Source organism: Haematobia irritans, chromosome 4 (assembly GCF_050003625.1).
Source record: "Haematobia irritans isolate KBUSLIRL chromosome 4, ASM5000362v1, whole genome shotgun sequence".
NCBI lineage: Eukaryota > Metazoa > Arthropoda > Insecta > Diptera > Muscidae > Haematobia > Haematobia irritans.
Genome location: NC_134400.1, coordinates 49,660,877 through 49,686,002, shown reverse-complemented (window position 1 = coordinate 49,686,002; position 25,126 = coordinate 49,660,877). Strand labels below are relative to the sequence as shown.

Sequence of the window (25,126 nt, the reverse complement as noted above, 5' to 3'; positions counted from 1 at the left end):
ATATATGGGAGCTATATCTAAATCTGAGCCGATTTCAACTAAATTTGGTACACTTACCGATACTATAAAACGTACTCCTTGTGCAAAATTTGAACCAAATCACGACAAAACTCTGGCTTTTGAGGTCATATAAGTTCAAATCGGACGAAAGATATATATGGGAGCTATATCTAAATTTCAACCGATTTCAACTAAATTTGGTACACTTACCGATACTATAAAACGTACTCCTTGTGCAAAATTTGAACTACATCACGACAAAACTCTGGCTTTTGAGGCCATATAAGTGCAAATCGGACGAAAGATATATATGGGAGCTATATCTAAACCTGAACCGATTTCAATCAAATTTACCAAGCATTGGTAGAATGTCAATTCTACTCTTTACGCAAAATTTCACGTAAATCGGTAGTAAACTTTGGCCTCTGTGGTCATATGGGTCTAAATCGGACGAGAGATATATATGGGAGCTATATCTCAATCTGAACCGATTTAGCTGATATTTTGCAAGACTCATAAAATATTCGGATGTACTGAATTTGAAGAACATCGATTGATAAACACGCCAATTATGACCAGATCGGGGATAAATATATATGGCAGCTATATCTAAATCTGAACCAATTTTTTCCAAAATCAATAGCGATTGTCTTTGTTCCCCAAAACGACCCTGTGCCAAATTTGAGGACGATCGGATTTAAACTGCGACCTGTACTTTGCGCACAAATACATGAACGGACAGACAGACGGACGGGCTCGACTCAGGATTTAATTCTAAGACGATCGGTATACTAAACGATGGGTCTCAGACTTTTCCTTCTTGGCGTTACATACAAACTTATTATACCCTGTACCACAGTAGTGGTGAAGGGTATAAACATTTGCATAACACATTTTTTCAAATTTTTGTTTTGTGTTTATTTTTCTTTTGTTTTGCAAAAATAATGTTTTTAAAAAATAAAAAGTTTTAGTGTACAAATGAGCAATTTGTCTTAATACAGAATAGAGATATTTTTACACTACACAGATATTTTAACAACATTACTTTTATCTCTGGTAAATATTATTTATCTTATAGATTTTTGAATTTTCGGCCAAAAATTGAATTTCGATTGTGGTTGCAGATTACGCAGAAGTATTATGGATTTCCCGGAAAAACATAACTGTGCTATAATGTTTTAGATGCAACAAACTTGATTTCGTAGAATTCGGTCAAAACTTTAAGACGTAAGATTTTTTTATGGTTGTATCCTTAAAGACACAGTGAGCATTTAAGGGTTAATTCTCTAAACTACTGAACATACTCACCACTTAACTGCACTGAAAGAAATATTGTCGTGAGGTCAAAGATTTCATGTCGTTAAAATACGAATGTAAATTTTACTTAGCATAGAAGACGCATTTCTCTTATATAAAGTTTTTTTCCTTGCCCAAAAGTCGATAAACTTTTCATTGAAGTCGTTTTGTCCTTATAATTAAGTGATTTCACTTACAAATGGGTATCATAACATGAAAGAAAATTTTTTTGGGCTAAGGTCAACTTAACTTTAATAATTCAGAAAAATTCTTTAAAATTAATGAATTATCCTTAAATTTGTTGTCTTTTTGCATCTTGACTACAAAGCAAAAAATCATTCAAAAATAGGACATGTTTTTCAACACTTTATTTTAAAGACATTTTTAACTTGAAACACAGCATAATTTCTACTGGAAATCTTGTCTGAATTTGGAAAATAAAATTGTCGTTAATTTGTTTTTAAAGGACTTTGATAGCATATGAAGAAAAAAAGCTTAAAAAACGAAAAATTAAAATTTGCTTCCTAGAGTCAAGTACACAAAACCCAAATTTAAAAGAGAATTGTGGCTTAAAAGTATCCTTACTTGAATTTTGCGCTTCTTTGGCTCGGTATTGTTAAAGTAAAGACAAAATCTTTGGAACCGGACATGCTTTTTTTCAGTGTACTAAATATATTCACTCTACCACACCCAATTTAGTTTATGTTTTTTAGCATTATTAAATCTAACGTCATATTAATCATGACTGATTACTTACCAAGTTTAATAGTACACCGCATTTTATTATACCCTAAACCACATAGTGGTCAGGGTATAATAACTTTGATCTGCCAAAAAATGTGCCTACCAGAAATATTGACTTTAGGTGTACGTTCGTCCGTCCGTCCATGTATTTGTTGTTCGCAGGATTCCGGTCGCAATTACTAAGCGATTTTGATAAAATTAATAATAAAATTTGATATGTGGCGTTTTTTGGTACACTGGTAGAAAAAGTTTCGTTATATTAATTAAATGTGTCATTAAAATTGAGCCAATGAAACAAATTCATTGATATAACGAAATTTCTGTTAGTCAACGAAACGTTTCGTACTATCAACGAATATTTTCATTGTATGAATGAAAATGTTTCATTGTATCAATGAAAAATTTTCGTTGGCTCAATTTTAATGAAATTTTCTTTGTGTGTACGAGGACGGACGCTATTGAATTTGGAAAAAATCGGATCAAATTTAGATATAGCTCCCATATATATGTATCGCCCGATTTCGATAAATGGGGTCAGATTGCATTCATTTACTAACCGATCGCCGTCAAATTGGCACAAAGTAATCCAATAGACCACCCTTTAAGAGTGCCAAATTTCATCGAAATCGGTTCAGAGATATAGCTCCCATATATATGTATCGCCCGATTTTCACAAATTTGGATATAAGTCCCTTATTTATCAAACGATCTAACTCAAGATTGGCCAAATCTAATTTTCTATAGTACTTACTATATGTGCAAAAAATCATCGAATTCGGTTCAGATTTAGCTATAGCTCCCATATATATGTATCGCCCGATTTTCAGAAATTTGGCCATAAAACCCTTATTTATCAACCGATCTTACTCAAATTTGACTTACTATAACCCAGCAATAACTCCTACTACCAGGTATGAGTACCAGTATGCCTGCGCCAAATTGGTAACCACTTCCTCGTACATCTATCAGTACACTGGTAGAAAAATGTTTCGTATTATTAACGAACGGGCTTCGTTGATTATTTTTCGTTAATATTACGAAATTTTTCGTTATAAGAACGAAAGTGATCGTTAATACAACGAAATCAATCGTTAAAAGACAATTTTGTGTTTTGGTTTTTCGTTATATTAATGAAACACGTTTCGTTAATATTACGAATATTAACATTGTAATTTTTTCAAGAATTAGAATAAAAAAATTTTCCAAGATGAAATTATTATAACCATTTGCACATAGAGAGTAACTTTTGGAAACTTTTAAACTAAACAGTCGTTTTATATACTCTGAAACTGGAATTGAAAATTTCATTTATAAAACGAAATCGATCGTTAATATAATGATATGGCTCGTTAAAAAATAAATTTTAAATTGCTATATTTCGTCATATTAATGAAATATGTTCATTAATAATACGAATGGGAGTTTGAGTATTTCTGCCTCTCCATACTCTCTCTCTCTCTCTCTCTCTCTCTAAAACATCTCTTCATACTCTCTCTAGCGTGTATGTAATTGGTACATACACATCTTAGTATGGCAATAAGCACATGTGTGCGTGTGCGTCTTGAACAACAAACGGTAAAAAGTTCAACAGAAAACTTTTCTGATGGGCAAACATTAACAACATTTACGTTCTTTTCGCTGAAGAGTGCACACGCTCATTACAGTTTCGTTGTGAATAATAAACATAGATGGGTGAGGTGAGTTAAATTGGTGTTTTTTGTATATTCGCAAGAAATTTAGTGTACATTTTTAATCTTTAGTGAAAATACCCCGGGGAAGTGAACTTTCAGATGAAGAAGGCGGAACAATTACGGTGATGAACCTTGGTTGCACAAAAATTGGATAAATGGACACGGTGATACGATTATCATTTTTTGATCTTAGAAATAAGAGGCTTTTTTTCTTAAGTGAAAGTCACAATATATGTTTATTATATTACTTAATTTATCATTATATATTATTTCTTACTGTATATAAACCATATTTCAAAGACCTTAACAAAAAATAATACACTACCAATTACTACACTCAAATGCGCTAATTGGTTGGGTTTCATTAATATAACGTTTGTGTTCATTTATACAACGTTCGCCTTTCATTCATACAATGAATAATTTTCATTCATACAACGTATAAGCTGCACCGATACAACGAATAAATTTCATTCATACAACGAATAATATTCGTTAATACAACGAAAAGGCTACGTAATAGCAACGTAATTATTCGTTAATACTACGAAATGTATTCCATAAAGTGTTTCGTAAATATAACGTAAAATTACGTTGTTATAACGAAATGCTACGTTGGCTGACTTTTAATGAAGAATTTCGTTAATACAACGTAGAAATTCATCGTATTAACGAAACTTTTTCTACCAGTGTAGTAATACTTTTACACGGGCATGACATTGGAGGAAAGTACTTCCGTGCAAGCATACCAGCAGTCGAAAAATAAATACTTCTTCGCAAGCATACCAGCTCTCCAAAAATAATATCTTTACCATAAATATACCCAAAAAGTGCGAACTCACCGCTGTTGTTTTGTAATCCAACACACTTTACCAAGCTCCTCGACATGGATCTATTCAATGATGTTATTTTGTAATATAAATTATGTACTATCCAACTTTAGAAAACAAAGGTATATTTTATTGGCAATTTTTTTGTGAAATGTAATTTGGCATTACTTATCGCTACTATTAACGGTGCCCACTGTAGAGCCGAACCCGGACCTCAAGATAAGATTTTGATTACCGGTATTAATAAAAAGAATCACTTTTTGCCTACACATTATTTTTAAATCCCAGGTAATACTGCAAGTAGTAATTTTAGATTACCGGTATTACTGAAATAATCACTAGTACTTACCCAGTTTTTGTTGGGAATGTTCTATAGTACTGACTATATGTGCAAAATATCATCCAAATTCAAAGTTCACATTTAGATATAGCTCCCATATATATGTAGCGCCCAATTTTCAAAAAATTGCCCCGTATAACCTTATTGTTGACCGTAGCGGCCTCATTTATAAACCGATTTTACTCAAATTTAGCACAAGGTAATCTCCTGTAATATTAACAAAAGCTGCAAAATATAATCCTAATCGGTTCAGATTTAGATATAGATCCCATATATATGTATCGCCCGTTTTTGAAAAAAATACCCCTTACAAATTTATTTCTGACCATAATATCCTTATTTAGTACCCGATCTTACTCTAAGGGCGTTTGCGATTCGCAAAAAATATGATGCCTTGGTGATATACTACTTTTTTCCTAATTGACATTTCGGCCAAATGATAGTGTAATTCTAAAGTTATTATTAATTTATAATATTGTGAGGTATAAAGTATCCAAAATCTATGACAGTGTCCTTGATATCTTGCAATCAATTTCGAGAATGTTGAACCTTTTTTCCCAATCGAAATCGCCATAAGTTAGCACAAGGTAACCTTCTGTGGTATCAACCAAATCTGGGAAATATCATCGAAATCGGTTCAGATTTAGATATTGTTCCCATATATATGCATCAATCGATTTTCCCAAATTTGGTCATAATACTCTTATCTCTTAACCACTGTTGCTTTCAAATGTACATGTATGAGCTGATCGTATTTAGACTTACATGTAGCTCTTACATAAATCTATTATCCTATTTTCAGAAATTTGGCTTTAGTACCCATACTAATTGAGCGATTTCATCTAACTCTGTAGGTTCAGAATCAACTATAGCTCCTAATATCAGACATTTCTGTTCAGATTGTGATAAAACTCCCATGTACCCCTTAATGTTCTTAAATGTGGAAATGCGGGTTTTCCACAAACCTATACCATTGATACCCTACCAGCAATGTTTATTAATTCGGGAGGTGTAGTTTAGGGTATGATATAATCGGCCCGCCCGACTTTCTACTTTACTCACTTGTTTATTTTATTTACTTAGATCTTAAAATGTGGATTAGTTAATATAACCCATCAAATAGTCCTTTGCTTACTGAACTGCAATTAACTACACTAGCCGCCCAAAAAACCAAGTCAAGCGTTTGAATTTTATTTCACTTTTTTTTAAAACTTTATCAAATTCATTTACCATCATTAGTCTAACTGATTACTTACCATGATTTAATACTGCACATAGTCTGGGTCTACTTCTTATTTAATTTTTACAGAATAAACAAATTCATTTGCCATCATTAGTCATAGCTACTTACTAACCACGTGTAATAGTTTGCCCAAAAGTAAAAACACAGCAATTTTGTTGTTTTTTTTTTTCAATATTTATTAATATTTCATTTTATTTATTAAGGTCTGAAAATAATGATTACATATGGCCCATTGGTAATGTGGTATAGTTGTTTGCTTATTTAATTCATTTAGACTTTGAGTACTTTTTAGAAAAAAAAAAATAAATAAATAAATACAATTTGTTATCATCTTAATCACATTTCGATTATTAAGTACTTATAAAAGAATTGATAAAATGACAGTGCTATTTTTATACAACGATAAATATTGTGAATAATATTTCTAATTTTTTTTCTTGACATCAATTGGTAGTGTAATTTAACGCATTATCAGATCTTTCATTAAAACAGCCCTATTTATATATCAAAAGTGTTTACTCAATTAATTAATTTATTTTTTTTTTGTTTTTTGTGTATTTTTTTTTTAATTTATTAGCTCATTCTTAAAATGAAGTAATCATATTTAAAAATATAATCTTAGAGATATACACAATATTTGCTATTGTTATATGTTTGTGTGTGTGTTTATTTGTTTTTTATTAAAATTTCTTTCATTTATCTTTACATTCAGCAAACAAACAGTAAATCTCAGATATAAAATTGTGTTGGCAACCAAGTAATACGGGTTTTCATAAACTTTCCACAAGCTGAATGTAAGAACAATATATTTTTTTTTTATTACATATTACATTTTGCAAGCTTAACTGTGGATTTATAATTACTTAAAAATAGGACTAAATATATTTACAATTGAAGACAGTAGGTCTGAATTAATTATTTTGATATTAAGATGTTTTTATAAATGCTAGTGCCTATACTTTAAATTATATGGCCTGGAAGCTTGTTGTGCAAATTAAATAAATGAATAAAAACATTTAAATAAAATAATATATAATGATATGATAAAAAATATAGAGTAAAATAAAACAAGTATATAGGGCCGTAAGTTCGGCCAGGCCGAAGCTTATGTACCCTCCACCATGGATTGCGTAGAAACTTCTACTGAAGACTGTCATCCACAATCGAATTACTTGGGTTGCGGTAAGACTTGCCGATGGCAAGGTATCTTAAAACTTCCTAACTACGTATGGACTACAAGTATATATTAAACTAAAAAAGGCCGATTAATTACGTATATAATTAAGTTTAAAGTTTCTATAGAAATAAAATTTTGACGAAATAAAATTTTGACAACATTTTCTATAGAAGTAAAATTTTTACAAAATTGCCTATAGAAATAAAATTTTGACAAAATTTTCTATAGAAATAACATTTTGACAATGTTTCCATAAAAATAAAATTTTGGTAGAGTGGCAACCATGAATATGAACCGATATGGACCAATTTTTGTGTGATTGGGGATCGGCTATATATAACTATAGACCGATATGGACCAATTTTGGCATGGATATTAGCGGCCTTATACTAACACCACGTTGCAAATTTCAACCGGATCGGATGAATTTTGCTCCTCCAAGAGGCTCCGGAGATCAAATCTGGGGAACGGTTTATATGGGGGCTATATATAACTATGGACCGATATGGACCACTTCTTGCGTGTTTGTAAGAGACCACATTCTAACACCATGTTCCAAATTTCAACCGGATCGGATGAATTTTGCTCCCCCAAGAGGGTCCGGAGGACAAATTTTGGGAATCGATTTATATGGGGGCTATATATAATTATGGACCGATATGGACCAATTTTTCCTGGTCATTAGAGAACATATACCAACACCATGTACCAAATTTCAGCTGGATCGGATGAAATTTTCGTTTCTTAGAGGCTCCGCAAGCCAAATTTGGGGATCGGTTTATATGGGGGCTATATATAATTATGGACCGATGTGGACCAATTTTTGCATGCCCATTAGAGAACATATACCAATACCATGTACCAAATTTCGGATCGGATAAAATTTGTTTCTCTTAGAGGCTCCGAAAGCCAAATCGGGGGCTCCACAAGCCAATTCGATGTGTTACAAACGGAATGACAAAGTTAATATACACCCATCCTATGGTGGAGGGTATAAAAATAAGAGCCCCAGATCCACACTGAAAAAACTTGCTAATATATGAAAGGTTATGCTGCACTACACTAAAAATTGTTTTCGTGGATCCAAAGATTATGACCTACCTCTAAGGATTTTGATATTGATACCGAGCCAACGATTTTGCTTTTTATACCCTTCACCACTACTGTGGTACAGGGTATAATAAGTTTGTGAATTTGTATGTAACGCCAAGAAGGAGTAATCATAGACCAACCTTTTAATATACGGATCGTCTTAGAATTAAATTCTGAGTTGATTTAGCGATGTCCGTCAGTCTGTCCGTCTGTCTGTTGATGTATTTTTGTGTGCAAAGTACAGCTCGCAGTTTTAGTCCGATTGTCCTAAAATTTGGTATAGGGTCCTGTTTCGGCTCAGAGACGATCCCTATTGATTTTGGAAAAAATCGGTTCAGATTTAGATAAAGCTGCCATATATATTTTTCACCGATTTGGTCATAATTGGCGTGTATATCAACCGATCTTCCTCAAATTCCGCAAAACTTACCAAATATCAGCCGAATCGGTTCAGATTTAGCTATAGCTCCCATATATAGCATTCGCCCGATTTACACTCATTTGCCCACAGAGGCCAATTTGTTGCTCCGATTTAGTTGAAATTTGGCATAGGGAGTAGAATTAGCATTGTAACTATGCGTGCCAAATTTGGTTGACATCGGTTCAGATTTGGATATATCTCCCATATATAGCTTTCGCCCGATTTATACATATATATCGACCGATAAATCATAAATAAACTTTTGCGAAGTTTCCTTAAAATTGCTTCAGATTTAAATGTTTCCCATATTTTTTACTAAAATTGTGTTCCACCCTAGTGCATTAGCCAACATAAATTTTGAGTCTATAGATTTTTTAGAAGTCTATCAAATTCTGTCCAGATCGAGTGATATTTAAATGTATATATTTGGGACAAACCTTTATATATAGCCCCCAACACATTTGACGGATGTGATATGGTATCGAAAATTTAGATCGACAAAGTGGTGCAGGGTATAATATAGTCGGCCCCGCCCGACTTTAGACTTTCCTTACTTGTTTTAACATACGTTAGTTAATAAATTCGATAAACACAAATGGCGAAAACGTATTTTTTCGTACTTTAGCCAAAATAGTTCAAAATTTTTTAAACCTTGTAAATTTCACCACAAATTCAATTTTGTTGTTTATTGTATGGATCATTTTTATAGGGGTTGTCAGGGAATGAAGCTAATACCTTCGTATAGTGCACTCAAAAAATCCACCGGGAGGAAAATTTTGTTTAATAGAAAATTTTTGGTTCATTTTAGAAAAAGTTTACTAAACTATATTACAAACGCACATATCGCGCCGATATCATAAAAATAAGTAAATATTTTTCCACAAATATTTTTCAAGACATCACTTTTTGTTTTCCTTGACAAAAACAAATTTTTAGTTTCAAGGAAAAAATTTGGAAATCAAAATTGCAAAAATGTCATTAGTGCTATACGAAGTTCATTATTTGTAAAATTTACAAATTTTATGAAATTCTATTTCTATTTTCTACAAATTCTATTACCTCTATGCTTCATCTATGTATAACTTTTTCCTCTTTTTCAGCTAATTTAACCGACGTACGCAAAAAATTAATAAATTCAAGGAAACTGTTTTAAAGCATAATGATTCAATGAACTAAACTATAACAATATAATTAAATTGGCTTTAGTACCCTAGAGGATTTCTTTTTTGTGTATGCGAATTTCATCGACTGAATTAACCGTCTCCAAGACATTGCAAAATATTAAGAACAATTTCTTTAAAATAGTGAAATTTTAATTAAAATAAACTTTATAATATTTGCTTCAATTTTTGTTTTGTTTTTTAATTTAGGAAAAAAAATTTAAATGTACATTTCTCGTTAAAGTCGTATGTCTTTGAACTGAGGCAAATTTTCCTTAAGTAAAGAAACACATTTTTGATTTAAAGAAATCCTCCTTAAATTAACAGAAATATTGAATCTTTAGAGTTAAGATAAAAACGCGTTAAATACAGGCCAAGATTTATTTTGAAAACGTTGTATCTTTAGTTGAACGTTTTTTTTTTTCTTTTTTAATTAAGAAAACATTTTTACTTTGAAGTATCTGTTATAATTTGGATTTATAAACAGGCATTTGTTTGTACGTAAATAGCTTCATTAATATAACGCAAAATGAGAATGAAATTTTGAAAAAGTAGATCAGTATCTTAATTTTAATTTTGTTGAACCTAGATTTATAGCCAGACAGGTAGCTAAAAAATGTCTTTGTTTTAAAGAAGCCACATCTTTGGCTCGGAATCAATACCAAAATCCTTAAGGGAATGTCAAAATCTTTGGATTCAAGTAAACATTTTTTTTTGAGTATGTTAAAAAAACATACCATGTTCCAAAAGTTTTGTATTTATTTTAACGACTCGGGTATTGATATCGAGCCAAAGAAGCCCAGAATTACCCCAAGGATACTTTTAAATTTAATTTTCGTGTTCTTGAAACTAGGATTTATTCCTTTTTTGTTGTTTTCCTACTAAAGTCCTTAAAAATCCTTCATTAACATATTAGCCAAAACTAAAAATTCCAAATTAAAACTCCACTTAATGTATAAATTATTCCATATTAAAAAAATGTGCCTAAAATAAATACTTAATATTTTGAAATGCACCTACACTGAAAAAACAGTGAACCCACCAGGAAGAAAACTTTCGGTTAATTTTAGAAAATTTTGAATATTTGTAGAAAATTTTAACTGAACAGTATTACAAACGTTGGCATCACGCCGAAGTCATAAAAATAAGTAAATATTTTCCGACAAATTCAAGAAAATTTATTAGACATAACTAAGTTTTTTCACTTGTTAAAGAAAATTTTGTAGTTTGAAGGAAAAACTTGGAGTTCAAAATTGCAAGAATGTCTTTAGTGACATACGAAGTTCATGATGGACGCATTTTTGGTAAAATTTACAAATTTAAAGAAATTCTGAACTATTTTGTGGAAGACATGAATTTAGTTAATCTTTATGCTTCAGTTGAGTATATTTTTTTCCTCGAGTTTAGTTAATTTAACTAACGTACACAAAAAAAATATTAGAGTAAAGAAAACTTTCTCCAAACATGATAATTCCATGAACTAAAATAAAGTTAAATTGGCTTTAGTGAAATAGAGAGTTCACTTTTTTTTGAGTGTATATTGAAATGCTTTTTATCACCATAGTCCAGCATTAAAACATCCTCGAATTTAATGTCGATTTCTATAATATTAAAAACTGCTTAAAGTGAACTCAATTCAAACGATTTTCTTTTGGGTGAAGATACCCATTTAAAGGTCAAGTCGCCTTAATCTAAGGACAAGCAGTCTTCAATTAAATTTTTATTGATCTTCATTTGGTTATGTTAAAAAAGTCAAAAATACAATTTGCCCATTTAGGACAAGTAATCTTAGTGCTTACCACAATATTTTTTCAGTGTATGCACTCAAAAAAAGTGAACTCTATATTTCACTAAAGCCAATTTAACTTTCGTTTAGTTCATGGAATTATTATGTTTAGAGAAAGTTTCCTCTACTCTAATATTTTTTGTGTACGTTAGTTATATTAACTAAAACCGAGGAAAAAATATACACAAATGAAGGATAAGGATTAACTAAATTCGTGTCTTCCACAAAATAGTTCAATATTTCTTTAAATTTGTAAATTTTACTACAAATGCGTTCATCATGAACTTCGTATGTCATTAAAGACGTTCTTGCAATTTTGAACTCCAATTTTTTCCTTCAAACTACAAAATTTTCTTTAACAAGTAAAAAAACTTAATTATGTCTAATAAATTTTCTTGAATTTGTCGAAAAATATTTACTTATTTTTATGACATCGGCGTGATTCCAGCGTTTGTTATACTGTTTAGTTAAAATTTTCTAAAAATATTCAAAATTTTCTAAAATTAACCGAAATTTTTCTTCCTGGTGGGTTCACTGTTTTTTCAGTGTGTGCGGATCCCTTCGATATGTCCAACAAGAATAAAAAGAACAATTAATAAAAAAATTTAAATGTACAGAAAATTTTTACCGGTGAACTGAATTAACTAAAATTAACTTTTTTATTGCAAACAAATTATTTTGTTGGACTTTATTTTTATAATTTTTTAGGAAGATTTCCCCAGCTCAAGAAAATTTTCTTTATTCCAAGTATATCTAACAATTTTATGAACTCAACGTGGGTATGCAAATCAATGGCCGTACAAAAAAGGTCAATGCAAACGAAACCAAAAGAAAACTGTTGTACAAATCTCGCAAATACTAAGAATGAACTACGATATGGTTAATATGGTAATTCTTTGGTGCCGATGAAAAACTTTTATTTGGATTCACATATATTGAATTTGATGCAATCTTCATATGTAGAAACTTTAAATTTAATCTCGGAAAGCGTATTATTTAAAACGATCTTCTTGAGGTAGTATGTTTCTTGAAATCCACTGGAAATTTCATATTAATGCTAACGTCAATCGTTATATTTTACCGGAAAATGAAATTCCTAGTTCCACAAATAAGACACACTTTAAAGACGCATGGAAAATCACACATTCTGAATTGAGCCTTTCGAAATCTTGCAAACATTTTTGGAATACATTCCTTCAAATTATTTCACATTATTTATTTTTCACCCAAATGTTACATTCTTAAGTGGGAAATGGTAACATATTTGCAATTCAATTTTTTTTGTCTTCTGTGAAGGATTTTTTTTTTGTCTTCTGCGAAGGAAATTTTCTTATGAACACTTTAGGGAGCCTAAATTACGCAATTCTTTCGAGTTTCATAAAAAATTAAATTTTTCTTCTAAATCAATTTATTTGTTTATTTCTGATTTCGTTTGGGAGGAAATAATTATTACTAGTAGTCAAAAAGTCTTAATTCTGTCATGTCACATTTTTATAAAGAAGTGTCAACGTTGTTGAATATCAGATATCTGACGGCCTTAATTCGAACTAAAGTCCGGTATTATATTTGCTTTTTGCGGTTAATTTTTTCAAAATAGTTTGATTTTAAGGCGATAGTTTCACTCAATTGACGGGCACTTTCTTTCTCATATTGATTTCGACAAGATTTAATATGAATATGTTTGTTTTACTTAATAATAATGATTATTTTACAAAAAGTGATTTATTCTCGGATTCCGAACATGGAACTGTCCATAAAATTTAAATTCCTTGGTGTTTTGTTATTCACAGGATATATTCCAATACCCGTTAGTTGTATGCATTTATTTATTTATTGACTTATATACCAATACAACAACATTATTATCTTAAATATACCGCATTGGAATTACAATGTTATCATAATCTCTGTGTTATTGAAATATGAATTAAAATAATGTATAAAAGCATAATAAAAACTTGACAATTTAAATAAAATAAAATTAACATTTAAACCCAATTCGAAAGCAAAGACGCAAACAATTTAAATACTAAACACAATTTTTATCTTTCTTATGTTAAATGTGAAAAGCGCTCATTCTTAAAAGATTGAACGTTGCTAATGCTGTGAATAACATTTGGGAGTTGATTCCAGAGACAGATTGATCGTACGAGAAAAAAGTCTGGTGATGACTTTCGACGGTATGGTATTTGTACACTGAAAAAAATATTGTCGTGAAGTCAAAGATTTCATGTCTTTAAAATACGAATGCAAATTTTGCTTATCATAGAAGGCGCATTACTCTAATATAAAGTTTTTTTCCTTGTCCAAAAGTCGATAAACTTTTCAATGAAGTCGTAATGTCCTTATAATTAAGTGATTTGACTTAAAAATGGATATCATAACATGAAAGAAAAAATGTTTGGGCTAAGGTCAACTTGACTTTAATAATTCAGAAAAATTCTTTAAATTTAATGAATTTGTCTTTATATTTGTTGCCTTTTTGCGTCTTGACTATAAAGCAAAAAATCGTTCAAATTTAGGACATGTTTTTCAAAACTTCATTTTAAAGATGTTTTTTATTTGAAACATAGCATAATTTCTACTGGATGTCGAGTCTTAATTTGGAAAATAAAGTTGTCCTAAACTCGTTTTTAAAGGACTTTGATAGCATATTAAGAAAATAAGCTGAGAAAGCGAAAAATTAAAATTTGCTTCCTAGAAGCAAGTACACAAAACCCACATTTAAAAGGGAATTGTGTCTTAAAAGTATCCTTACTTGTATTCTCCGCTTCTTTGGCTCGGAATCAATACCAAATTTTTTAAAGTAAAGACAAAATCTTTGGAACCGGGCATGCTTTTTTTTCAGTGTATGATATGGTTCTTTCCTCTAGATGATCTAGCAAATTGTAGTTTATTATATAAGTAGGAAGGATTACGTGTATAAATTATTTTGTGTAAAAATAGCAGAGATTTGTATTCTCAAAACAAGGCATTTTGAGCACTTGTTTACAACAAGATACAAATAAAATTTTTACAAAATTTTCTATAGAAATAAAATTTTTATAAAATTTTCTATAGAAATAAAATTTTCATAAAATTTTCTATAGAAATAATATTTTGACAAAATTTTCTATAGAAATCAAATGTTGACAAAATATTCTATAGAAATCAAATGTAGACAAAATATTCTATAAAAATACAATTTTTTTGAGAAAATGTTCTATAGAAATAACATTTTGACAACAGTTTCTATAGAAATAAAATTTTTACAAAATTTTCTCTAGAAATGAAATTTTGACAAAATTTTCTATAGAAATTAAAGTTTGACAAACATTTCTATTGAAATAAAATTTTGACAAAATTGTCTATAGAAATAAAATTTTTACAAAATTTTCTATAGGAATAAAATTTTGAGATAATTTTCTATAGAAATAAAATGTTGAAAAATATTCTATAAAAATACAATTTTGACAAAATTTTCTATAGAAATAGAATGTTGAGAAAATTTTCTATAGAAATAACATTTTGATTTAATAACATTTTCTATAGAAATACAATTTTTACAAAATTTTCTCTAGAAATAAACTTTGGACACAATTTTTATAGAAATAAAATTTTTACAAAATTTTCTCTAGAAAGAAAATTATGACAACAGTTTCAATAAAAATAAAATTTTGACAAAATTTTCAATAGTAATAAAATTTGAACAAAATTTCATAAAGAAATAAAAATTTCACAAAACTTTCTAAAGAAATAAAATTTTGACAAATTTTTTTTATAGAAATAAAATTGTTAAAAAATTTTCTATAGAAATAAAATTTTTACAAAATTTTCGATAGACATAAAATTTTGCAAAATATGAATCTTTAATTTTGGTAGTTTTTTTGGAAACCAAATTTTGGTATATTATTTTTGGCTCGAGTGCTCAGCGTGTAAGGGACGCTGATATAACGGGTTGCATTAATCACTTGATCTAAACTTGCTTTAAACGGAGCTTCAAGAAATTGGAATTAAATGTCTAAGTAATGGACCGCGCTAGGTCCTACATGTTCGTATCTCTTTTTTTTTTTGTAGCAAAAACTCAATTTTTTTACGGAAAAAAGTTCAATTTTAAGTAATAAATAAATAGTTATATTTTCGTTTTAGTTCCATGTTGTTTGCTGCTCTTAATTTCCCATTACTTTAAAGTGTCGAACTAAACGAGTAAACAAGAAGTTAAGGCGACCTAGCGTCGGTAATAGTATGACGATGGTCTCAGCTGCTAACTTCACATCTTCTTCATACCATTGTATTTGACCATAGCCTAACCTAGATATTCCACAACGGTGATTTTCTTATTCAGAAAATAATCTTATAAAAACTGGCACTAGGTTTTTAGAACAGATTGATGTGCGGAATACCACTAATTTATTTATCAGACAATGCACATTTTCATTATTGCATCTTTTAATAGAAAGTTCACTACAAAAATGAAAATTTACATTATTTGTTAAAATATTGCTTCTTGGTTCAATTCTAATGACAAATTTTCTTAATATGCTACGTTGCAAAGCTGAGGATAGTTTTTTTTTATTGGTTTCTTTATTTCTTCCAAATCAACTAAGGTATTATTAAAATTATTGGGCATTGTAACATTACATTCATTACACATAAACAAAATATCATATAATCTCATTTGAATATCACTTAATTAATTTAATATCACTTGATTTTTTCTACCTTTAACACAAGAATCACTTTAATAAATTCATCGATTTCCATTCCTTGTTAGATTTTAACGTTAAACTGCAAATCCTCTTCCAAATGGCATAGGCTGATTTTTTCGTGATGTTGGTTACGAGTACAAAGCAAAAAAAATATCATCGCGGTCAAGCAAAACAAAAAAAAACAAAAACCGGCTGTAATACAGAGACCAACAAGCGAAACTGACAACACTTTGTATATTTTCGTATGCGTACACAACGACGAACCGTCTACGAGAACGACCGACAGATAAACGTACGGATAGATTAAACGACCAAATCACACAAATACATTAAGGTACCTATCATGGGACGGACGAAGAGCCAAAACCTAACAGTTGAGTGGACTCTGTTTATTTCAAAGATTTTAAAATACTGAGAGCGTATGCATGTGGCATAGAATGAGAGGGCCAGAACAGTAATCTCCATTAGGCTCTTCAGTAACCCACAACAACAACAATGGTGAGTTGATGGTGAGGGAGGTGCTCAATAAGTAACGACGACGAGTACTTCTTATGACAGTTTTCCCAATGCATGGGTGAACATGAAGGAAAAAAGTAATAATAAAACAACACCGCACAGCAACAAACACACACGACACAAACTGCCACAAAAGGCCGACCAAACGAATTCTCAGGGCACAAGAAGAACAACAATTCAACCGAACAACGAACTAAACAACCGACCGACCGTCAAACAAATGAAAAAGTCACGTACACCACACAGTTGGAGATGTTTCAGATAGTGAGAAAATAAAAGCCAGAAAAGAGAGTAAAAACAAGTATTCATAAAAAAAACACTCAAGTAACTGAGAACAAAAAAAACGCGAGAGAGTGAGAGAGCAAAATTCTTATTGTAAAGAATAGATGTATGAGAAACAAATCAATTAAGTAAAGAGTGCCACTGGGACGAATATTTGATGTTATACTGTGATAACAATGATAGATTCAAAGGGTAGGGGAAAAGAGTTCACAATGGGTAATAGTATGAGAAGAGAGGATGATAGAGTAGAAGAGGAAGGTAAATTACTCTAAGAGGAGAATTGCTTGAGTGTAATTCAAAGAGAGTGTAAATGAGTGTTGAGAAAATTTTAAACATGAGAGATGAAATGAGAAACATTGAGAGCACAACTGTAACTTATATAAAAAAATATAAGAAAACGCATAGTAATTTAAAGGTTTTAAAGCTGATTTCTTTAGCTTTGACTAAAATGAAAGAAGAAAACTGAAAGATATATATAACTAAAACTATGACTGCTTTAAGATGTTGGGATATATGACATGATATAGAGATTGAAGCAATTTCCTAATGCCATAAAATGAAATGAAATTTTTTGTAACATAAATCAAAAACTTTCTTGTTAGAAATACTTATATCTAAAAATATACAAAATAAATAATTTTACTGCATTCAGAAATTGACCACAAATACTTATATATTGCATTATTCCTATTTGGCCCTAATTAAAGTTAAATGATAAACTCAGCTGTTTAACATCATATGTTTTCACCATGCCTCTTTTGCCAAGTTTCTCATCCATAAATTAAATTTCACTCAATGCCCAAACTGAAGAGTGCACCATACCACCATTCTCCTACCCTAACACACATAGTCACCCAACAATGGGTTGCTCTTTACTCAATAGGCCCAGCCGGGGCTATAAATTCAGCGTCACACAGCTGTTTGCTTCAGTTACTGTAAGACACTGCTGATATTCACATGGTACACAATAAGAAATAGAGCAGCAGAATATTTTCTATTAAATAACTTAAATAATTTTCGGTGATATTAAAATTAAAAAACTATTGTGATCTTTTTAAACATATGAAAAGAAGATTTTTATTATTAAAAACAAAAGTAAAACATATAAAATAAAGAACTATATATGAATATCAGAAAGCGTATGTGACATAATTTGACCGAGAATTAATCAGTCAAATTAATGTAATGAAAAAGTGTTGATTTTTAAACAACATTATTACGAAATAAAGAAACTGTGATCTCTTGGTTAATTTTTAGCCAAAACTAAAAACAAGTATAAACTAAACCGTGCATTTACATGTATTTTTGATAAAAAAAAAGAGCAAAGAAAAAATCTTTGAAAAAAAAAAACTATTCTAAGAAACCCTAAAAACTTTCTGAAAGTTTTTTTGTAATACTTCTAAATCAAAATTAATCCCAATAAAATGGAAGTTTTATCAGTGCAAAATCAATATCCTGAACGTTTTACCGTAATCACCAGTGGGACAACAAAGGCTAAAGGTAGGTCCCAAATTCTGAAAACTAGTATTAGTGATTAGTGAAATTTAGTTTTTCATATCACAGAGGAGATAAATAAATGCCGCCGGCAAATATCTTAACGTCAAATAGAGGTACATTTTAAATAAGAAAATAATTATTTCAAATCTATGATAGCACTTAGAATTTTAAAAGATTTTTTTATAAAGTCTATCGGCATTTTAACTTGGAATAACCACACATCTTGGAGCAAAAATCAAAATTGCAATAATATAAAGTTTATATTTCTCACAATATAGTTTTGTTCCTATTTAAATATGATGAACGACATTTATTACAATTTCTCTATAATAAATAATAGCAAAAAATTTAGAAAATTTTTGTTAAAAAATTTCATAAATGTTAAGTTCATTATTGGCATGCATTGTTTTGTTGAACAATGAAAATGTTAATTCTATAGAAGAATATTGTCATTGTCCTGAATGAAAATGTTTAGTTTATCAGTTAAAAACCTTTTAGCTCAATGGTGATAAAATATTCCTTTTGGTTAGAAAATAAAAAATAATACACCACCTAAGTGCTCTACTACCCCCGGCTAGTTTAGTTTCCGTCAGTCATTTTTCCAGTGGTAGCGATAGCAATTTTTCCAATTGTCCTAAAATTCCGTGTATGAGATTAAAAAAAATCTAATAAATTTACCTAACATTAATTTATATACTACAGGACAATGTAAATTTGCCGGCGTTAGCGTGTTTTTTTTTTATTGAAAAATGACTATGGCGAATTTGATTCTAATGAAAAGTGCCACGGCTACAATACGTCTTCGTTCAAGCATTTGGATTTAGGATCCTCCTCGGTATTATGGATTAGAGGAAGTAGAATTAGGGGGAAAAACGTAACACTAGGCAAAACTAAATCACCAATAGGTTAGGTGGATAACGGTAGCTCATTATATTTCATTCTTTGGAAGTTAATTTGGTTTCATTATTTTTTTTTACTTTCTTAATTTTTGTATAGAAAAAACTCAGGGTTTTAATAATTATACATATAGAAATAGAAATAATTTTATCTGTTTTTTGTTAAGACAAACAAAAAAAAAAAACAATTATGTTTTCTATTGTGTACGAATATAAATTTTAGTTTTTTTTTTAATCTTTTATGATTTTTCTTTATTTTATGGTATTCGAAAAACCATTAAGATGCCCTGTATTTCATATTTTTATTTTGCTCTTATCCTCATTTCAGAGCCTAAACATTAAAAATATCGATTTTTATTATCTAAATTGTAAAAGAATTCTGAAATACAAAAATCTTAAGCTGTCATAAATCTTGATGTCATTAAATTTTATGTGTTTTAAACAAATGAAAACAAATTAGATAAACATTTTGCAGTCATAAAAAAATAAAATGATATTAAAGCTTGTGTTTGTTAATTTTTGAAATATTTAACATACAGAGAAACGTGTTTCTTTGTACTTAACAACAACAAAAATATATATGGCTATCTTGGTAGTAAAATCATAAAAAAAAATCTTATGGTTGAGGGAAATTGAATTAGCTTACAAAAAAAACAAAAATGAAATACAGATACCTATATAAAATTGAAAATTAAAATATAAAAAATCATAATATAGTCCGAGAAGAATTAAAAAAACTGCAGCCCTTAATTTACCATTAGCTACATAGAATATCACCTTATTTTTTATATATTTTATATTTATATCTTTTTATTTAATGTCTTCGGTCTTTTGTTTTTTCATTTCCCCTTAGTAACAATATTTAAAAAAATCATAGAAATTTCATCATCTATGTTTATGATTACAAGCCTTCTGCGTCATCATCGTCATAATTACCAACCAAGTTAATAACACCGTCACAGCCTTGTTTTCCTCTTTCATTTTCCATTGCCTATCTTCGTACAAAAAAAAACTTGAATAAGAAAATCTTTTCATTGCGTTTGCTTTTTTCATATTTCTCTTTTGTTAATGTGTAAAATGCTGATGAAATGTTACCTGAAACAAAATGTAGCCGCAAAGAAATAGAAAACAAACTTATTCCAATAATAGTCATAATATATTTATAAAAAATATAATAAGTATATAGAGGAAAAACTCACAGAAGCTAAAGAATTTTTTTATGTATGACGGAAGGTGGCATGAATTAATGATAATTGCAGACAGTCAGATATAACTTCCGCCGGGTGTTTGAAATTATAAATTATAGACTATAGCTAGAAATTTACTAAGGTAAAGAGTAAATTAAAATGGTTTAAATAAAAGAAAATAATATTGAAAAATATGTTACTTGAAGATAAAAAAATGAGTAAGAGATTACTAATTTTTTTATCTTCAAGTAATATTGTCCAATAGAATATAATAAAAATTTAAAGAATCTTATATACCTTCCATCTAATATGGGAAACAATGCTCCGTACCGTCATCTCACATATTAAAGTTATATTTAATTATTTTAAAAGTTTGGGAATTTTAAATGCAGTTCACCGCCAGTATCCTCCATATTTAGTATTAATTAACATGAATAGTTATAAATTATTCTGACGTAAATAAGAATTTATATATTTTTTTCTAAATCACACCAACCCTTGGGTCAATTGGATTAACTTTTAAATTAAAAAAGTAATTGATTAATTTTTTTTATTGAAAACCAATATTAAGCATACAGAAAAAAATTAAATGTTTTTTCAATCACAAAATTAATTCACCTAAAAAATGAAAACATAAATTACCAATTTTAAAATGTAAAAATTAATTCATCAAATTAAATGTTTAATTGATTCAATTAATTTTGTGTAATTTTTGTTGCGATTAAAAATTAAGCGATGCTTGATTTTCAATAAAAAAATATCGAGTCAATACTAGTTTTTATGTTTAAAAAATTAATTTTTTTATAATAAAAGCGCATAAAAAATATAGCAACAAACTTCAATCACACGGAAAAAAATATAAAAACTAAAAAAAGAAAGACTTTAGCCGATGTTTTTTTCTATGCACACTAACTAATTTAATCCATTAATTTTCTAATTCAGCCAATTAATTGTTTAATTATACTTGGTAATTTATATTGTCATTTTCGGAATTTATTTTATTTGTTTTTTTTTATTTAATGTTTGAAGTTGACAAAAAATTATTTTTGGTATATCAAATGCATGGCATAATAAAATCCTTTCTAGGGTATAAAAATAAATTTGAAGGATATAATATATTCAGGGTTTTATAGATGTCACATTTAAATTTAGTTAAAACTTAAATTTATTAAATTTAAATAAAAATAAAATATCTTTTATTTAATATATTCTTTTATGTCTGTTTTCTTACAGATTGGTCAACGCCAATATCCAGCTCACGGACCACAAAATCTCCCAGCCGAGCTGCACACAATCCCGCCCACAGTGACATTGTTGACACACCACTGGAAGAAGAACTCATATACTGTGATAATAGCGATGCGGCCGCTTGTCGTGATCTGGCGCTGCGTTTGCTTGAGGAATTACGTGAGGCCAAGTCACGCAACTTAACCTGCACCGAAGTCTCCATACCCTGTGATCTCACCACACGCATAGCCTCTGATATTCTGCGAGTATCGGAACGTGAACCCTGTGGCATACGTGGCTGCACCGTGTACATTGAATTCGAAGAAGAACCACACAACTCAAGGCGCATTGGAACCCTTAAGGTGGACAGTGAAATGGTTTCAACATTTGAACTCTATCTAACCCTGCGTCAAGATAAACGTGGTTGGGCATCCTTATTACCCCAATTCATGAAGAATTTGTCGCGTAGTGTTACCATCAGTCCCGATTATAGTTTAACGAAACACAAACTCTATTCACCCAATGAAAGTAGTTAGTGTGTAGGCGTTGGCTAGAGTAAAACAGATAAAGAGGCATATACCTATAGGCTAGCGCGTAACCATTATCACTAAGCAGCTGATGGTCGTTGTTGGTACACTGAAAAATAAAATACAAGAAAAACCCCACCTTAAGCCATTCGCATAACAAAGCTCATAATTATCATCATCCACAGGAAAACAAAAACAAAACATAGTGTTGCTGGTGTTTTTTTTCTTTTGGAGGGGGAGAGATTCTCACTTTAGCTGTTTATACAGCTAAGCTAAGGCCGATCCCCCACCCTTCACACACATATACACACACAACAAAGCAACGTCAAAGTATCTCAAAACAACCATAAAAACACATTGTGAACTCACCACCATATTAGCTTGTAAGTATATTTTCGTAATAGTTTTTAAGTTTTTTGGTTTTCTTTTTTGTTTTTTCGTGGAAAAAACAAAAAGAAAAAGAAGCAGAGGAAAATAGAAACAAGATAAATCGTTTGTGTTTTGATTTCAAAGGAACGTAAATTGTGAAAAATATGGTCAGATGTTTGCAAAGATAGCTCCGGCAACTTTTGTATATAAATACAAGCTCCAAAGTAGTCGGAGTTTGCCATCTACTATAACTCATTAAAATGTGATACTGATTAAGTAGTAGTTTTTAAATGTTATATAGTTAGCACCTAGGCTTTAACAAAAACAAACGAATCATCCATCATCAAGAAAAAGAGAAAAAACCCAAACATCTGTACACCTTCACTTAACAGCAAAAAAAAAAAATAATTGCCAACTCCATATACACACAAAAAAATTATAATTTTTTCTCCATAAGGATTTTTTGTCTGTTGTTAAATATTTGTTTTTATATTTGGGGATACCAAAATCAAGGGATATGACAACCCTCTCCAGGTTTACCTCCAATTAAATTTTGATGATCTTAAAATAAACAACATTGGCTATAAAAAGATCCTAAAATATAGAGAAAAATTATTTTTTTTTGTGTGTAGCTTAACTTTTTTTGTAAATGTTTAAAATATAAGCTTTTGAGAAAACAAAAGAATCAAAAATCCAGTAAAAATAATCCAGTAACAATAATCACAAGATAAAATAAACTCCTCAATATTGTGAATGTTAATTTTAAAAGAAAATTAAACAATAGATGCCAGGGAAATAAGTCGGTAAGCCCAAAATTGTTTTAAACTCAACAAATAATAAAAAAAATGATTTCTTTAAAATATTTTTTCAATACACTTTAATTTAAATTATTTTTAACAATATTTACCGACTACTTTCCTTTATCCATATTCTACTAAAATTGCTTACAATACTAAAATCCAAGAAATTTCAAGATATTATTAAAAAAAAAGAAAACAACATAAATAATAAAATTAAAAACATTTTTTCCCCATTACAAAATTTGTAATAATATAGCAAATAAATTTTCTTAACTGCGATATTAAATTTTAAATAAAACATCATTAAATTATTGATTAAGATTAGAGTTTTTTCCAATTTTCTCACATCTAAATGTCTTTGTAGTCTTACACGAAAAAATAATACAACAATAAAAATATTAATTAAAACCATTGGCAAATAATTCATATATATTAAATATTTTAAATGTTTAACAAAACAAAAGAAATTGACATATAACAAAGAAAACAAAAACCGTTCCCTCCAGCTCCCAAAACAAAATCTGGAAAAAAACCATAAAAACTAAAACAACAACAACAAATGGGGTAAAACATCCATAAATAAATAATTTTGAACCAAATCAACAGCAAAATGTTCTTAAACTCTTTAAGCGTGTATTAATTAGTATTTAATAGGTAAACTCTCCCAAAAACAAAACAAAAAAAAACAATATTTATTAAAAAAAGAACAAAAACTAATACAAACCATCGTTGTCAATATTATTTCAATATGCATATGAATAAATCAATAATAATAACAAATACAAATACATACAACAAAAATCACATACAATATATTTGTAGATAAAAATAATAAAAAAATTGTGAAGAAGTAAAAAAACAGAGCATGTGAAATTAATTTCAACTCTTTACAAAATGCAATAATAATTAACAAAAATATATATTTATATATGTATATGTGTGCGTAACAAAAAACTGTATTACTAATTTTTAAAATCCTTCAACACAAGCACAGTGAAACAAATAAACAACAACCAAGTAATGAATATCTATTACTACCATTATTATTATTATTATTACATACAAATATGAATAATATTAACACAACAACAAAAAAGAAAAACGAATATATTCGTACTTATATGTTAAGTTTTGTCTCTTATTATTATTATTATTATTATTATTACGTACTATTATGAGTTATTAAACAAAAAAAAAAAAAAAACAAACATTACTATTATGAATGTGTCTGTAAATTATCTATGTAGGAACCATATGAAATTATTATAAATTATGAAAACAAACAAACAATTACAAATTTATTTATAAACAAAAAAATGAAATTAAAAAAAAATACCAAAATAAATTTGCAAAAAAG

General features: G+C 29.2%; 1 protein-coding gene across 1 annotated transcript; it reads left to right on the top strand.

Annotated features, from left to right (window-relative positions):
* The first annotated feature begins 18,204 nt into the window (after positions 1-18,204).
* Positions 18,205-24,646, top strand: LOC142233069 (protein scylla-like). Its single transcript, XM_075303853.1, has 2 exons — positions 18,205-18,766; positions 22,080-24,646. Exons 1-2 carry the CDS (start codon positions 18,691-18,693, stop codon positions 22,607-22,609), a joined length of 606 nt encoding a protein of 201 aa, XP_075159968.1. The 5' UTR covers positions 18,205-18,690; the 3' UTR covers positions 22,610-24,646.
* The last annotated feature ends 480 nt before the right edge of the window (positions 24,647-25,126 follow it).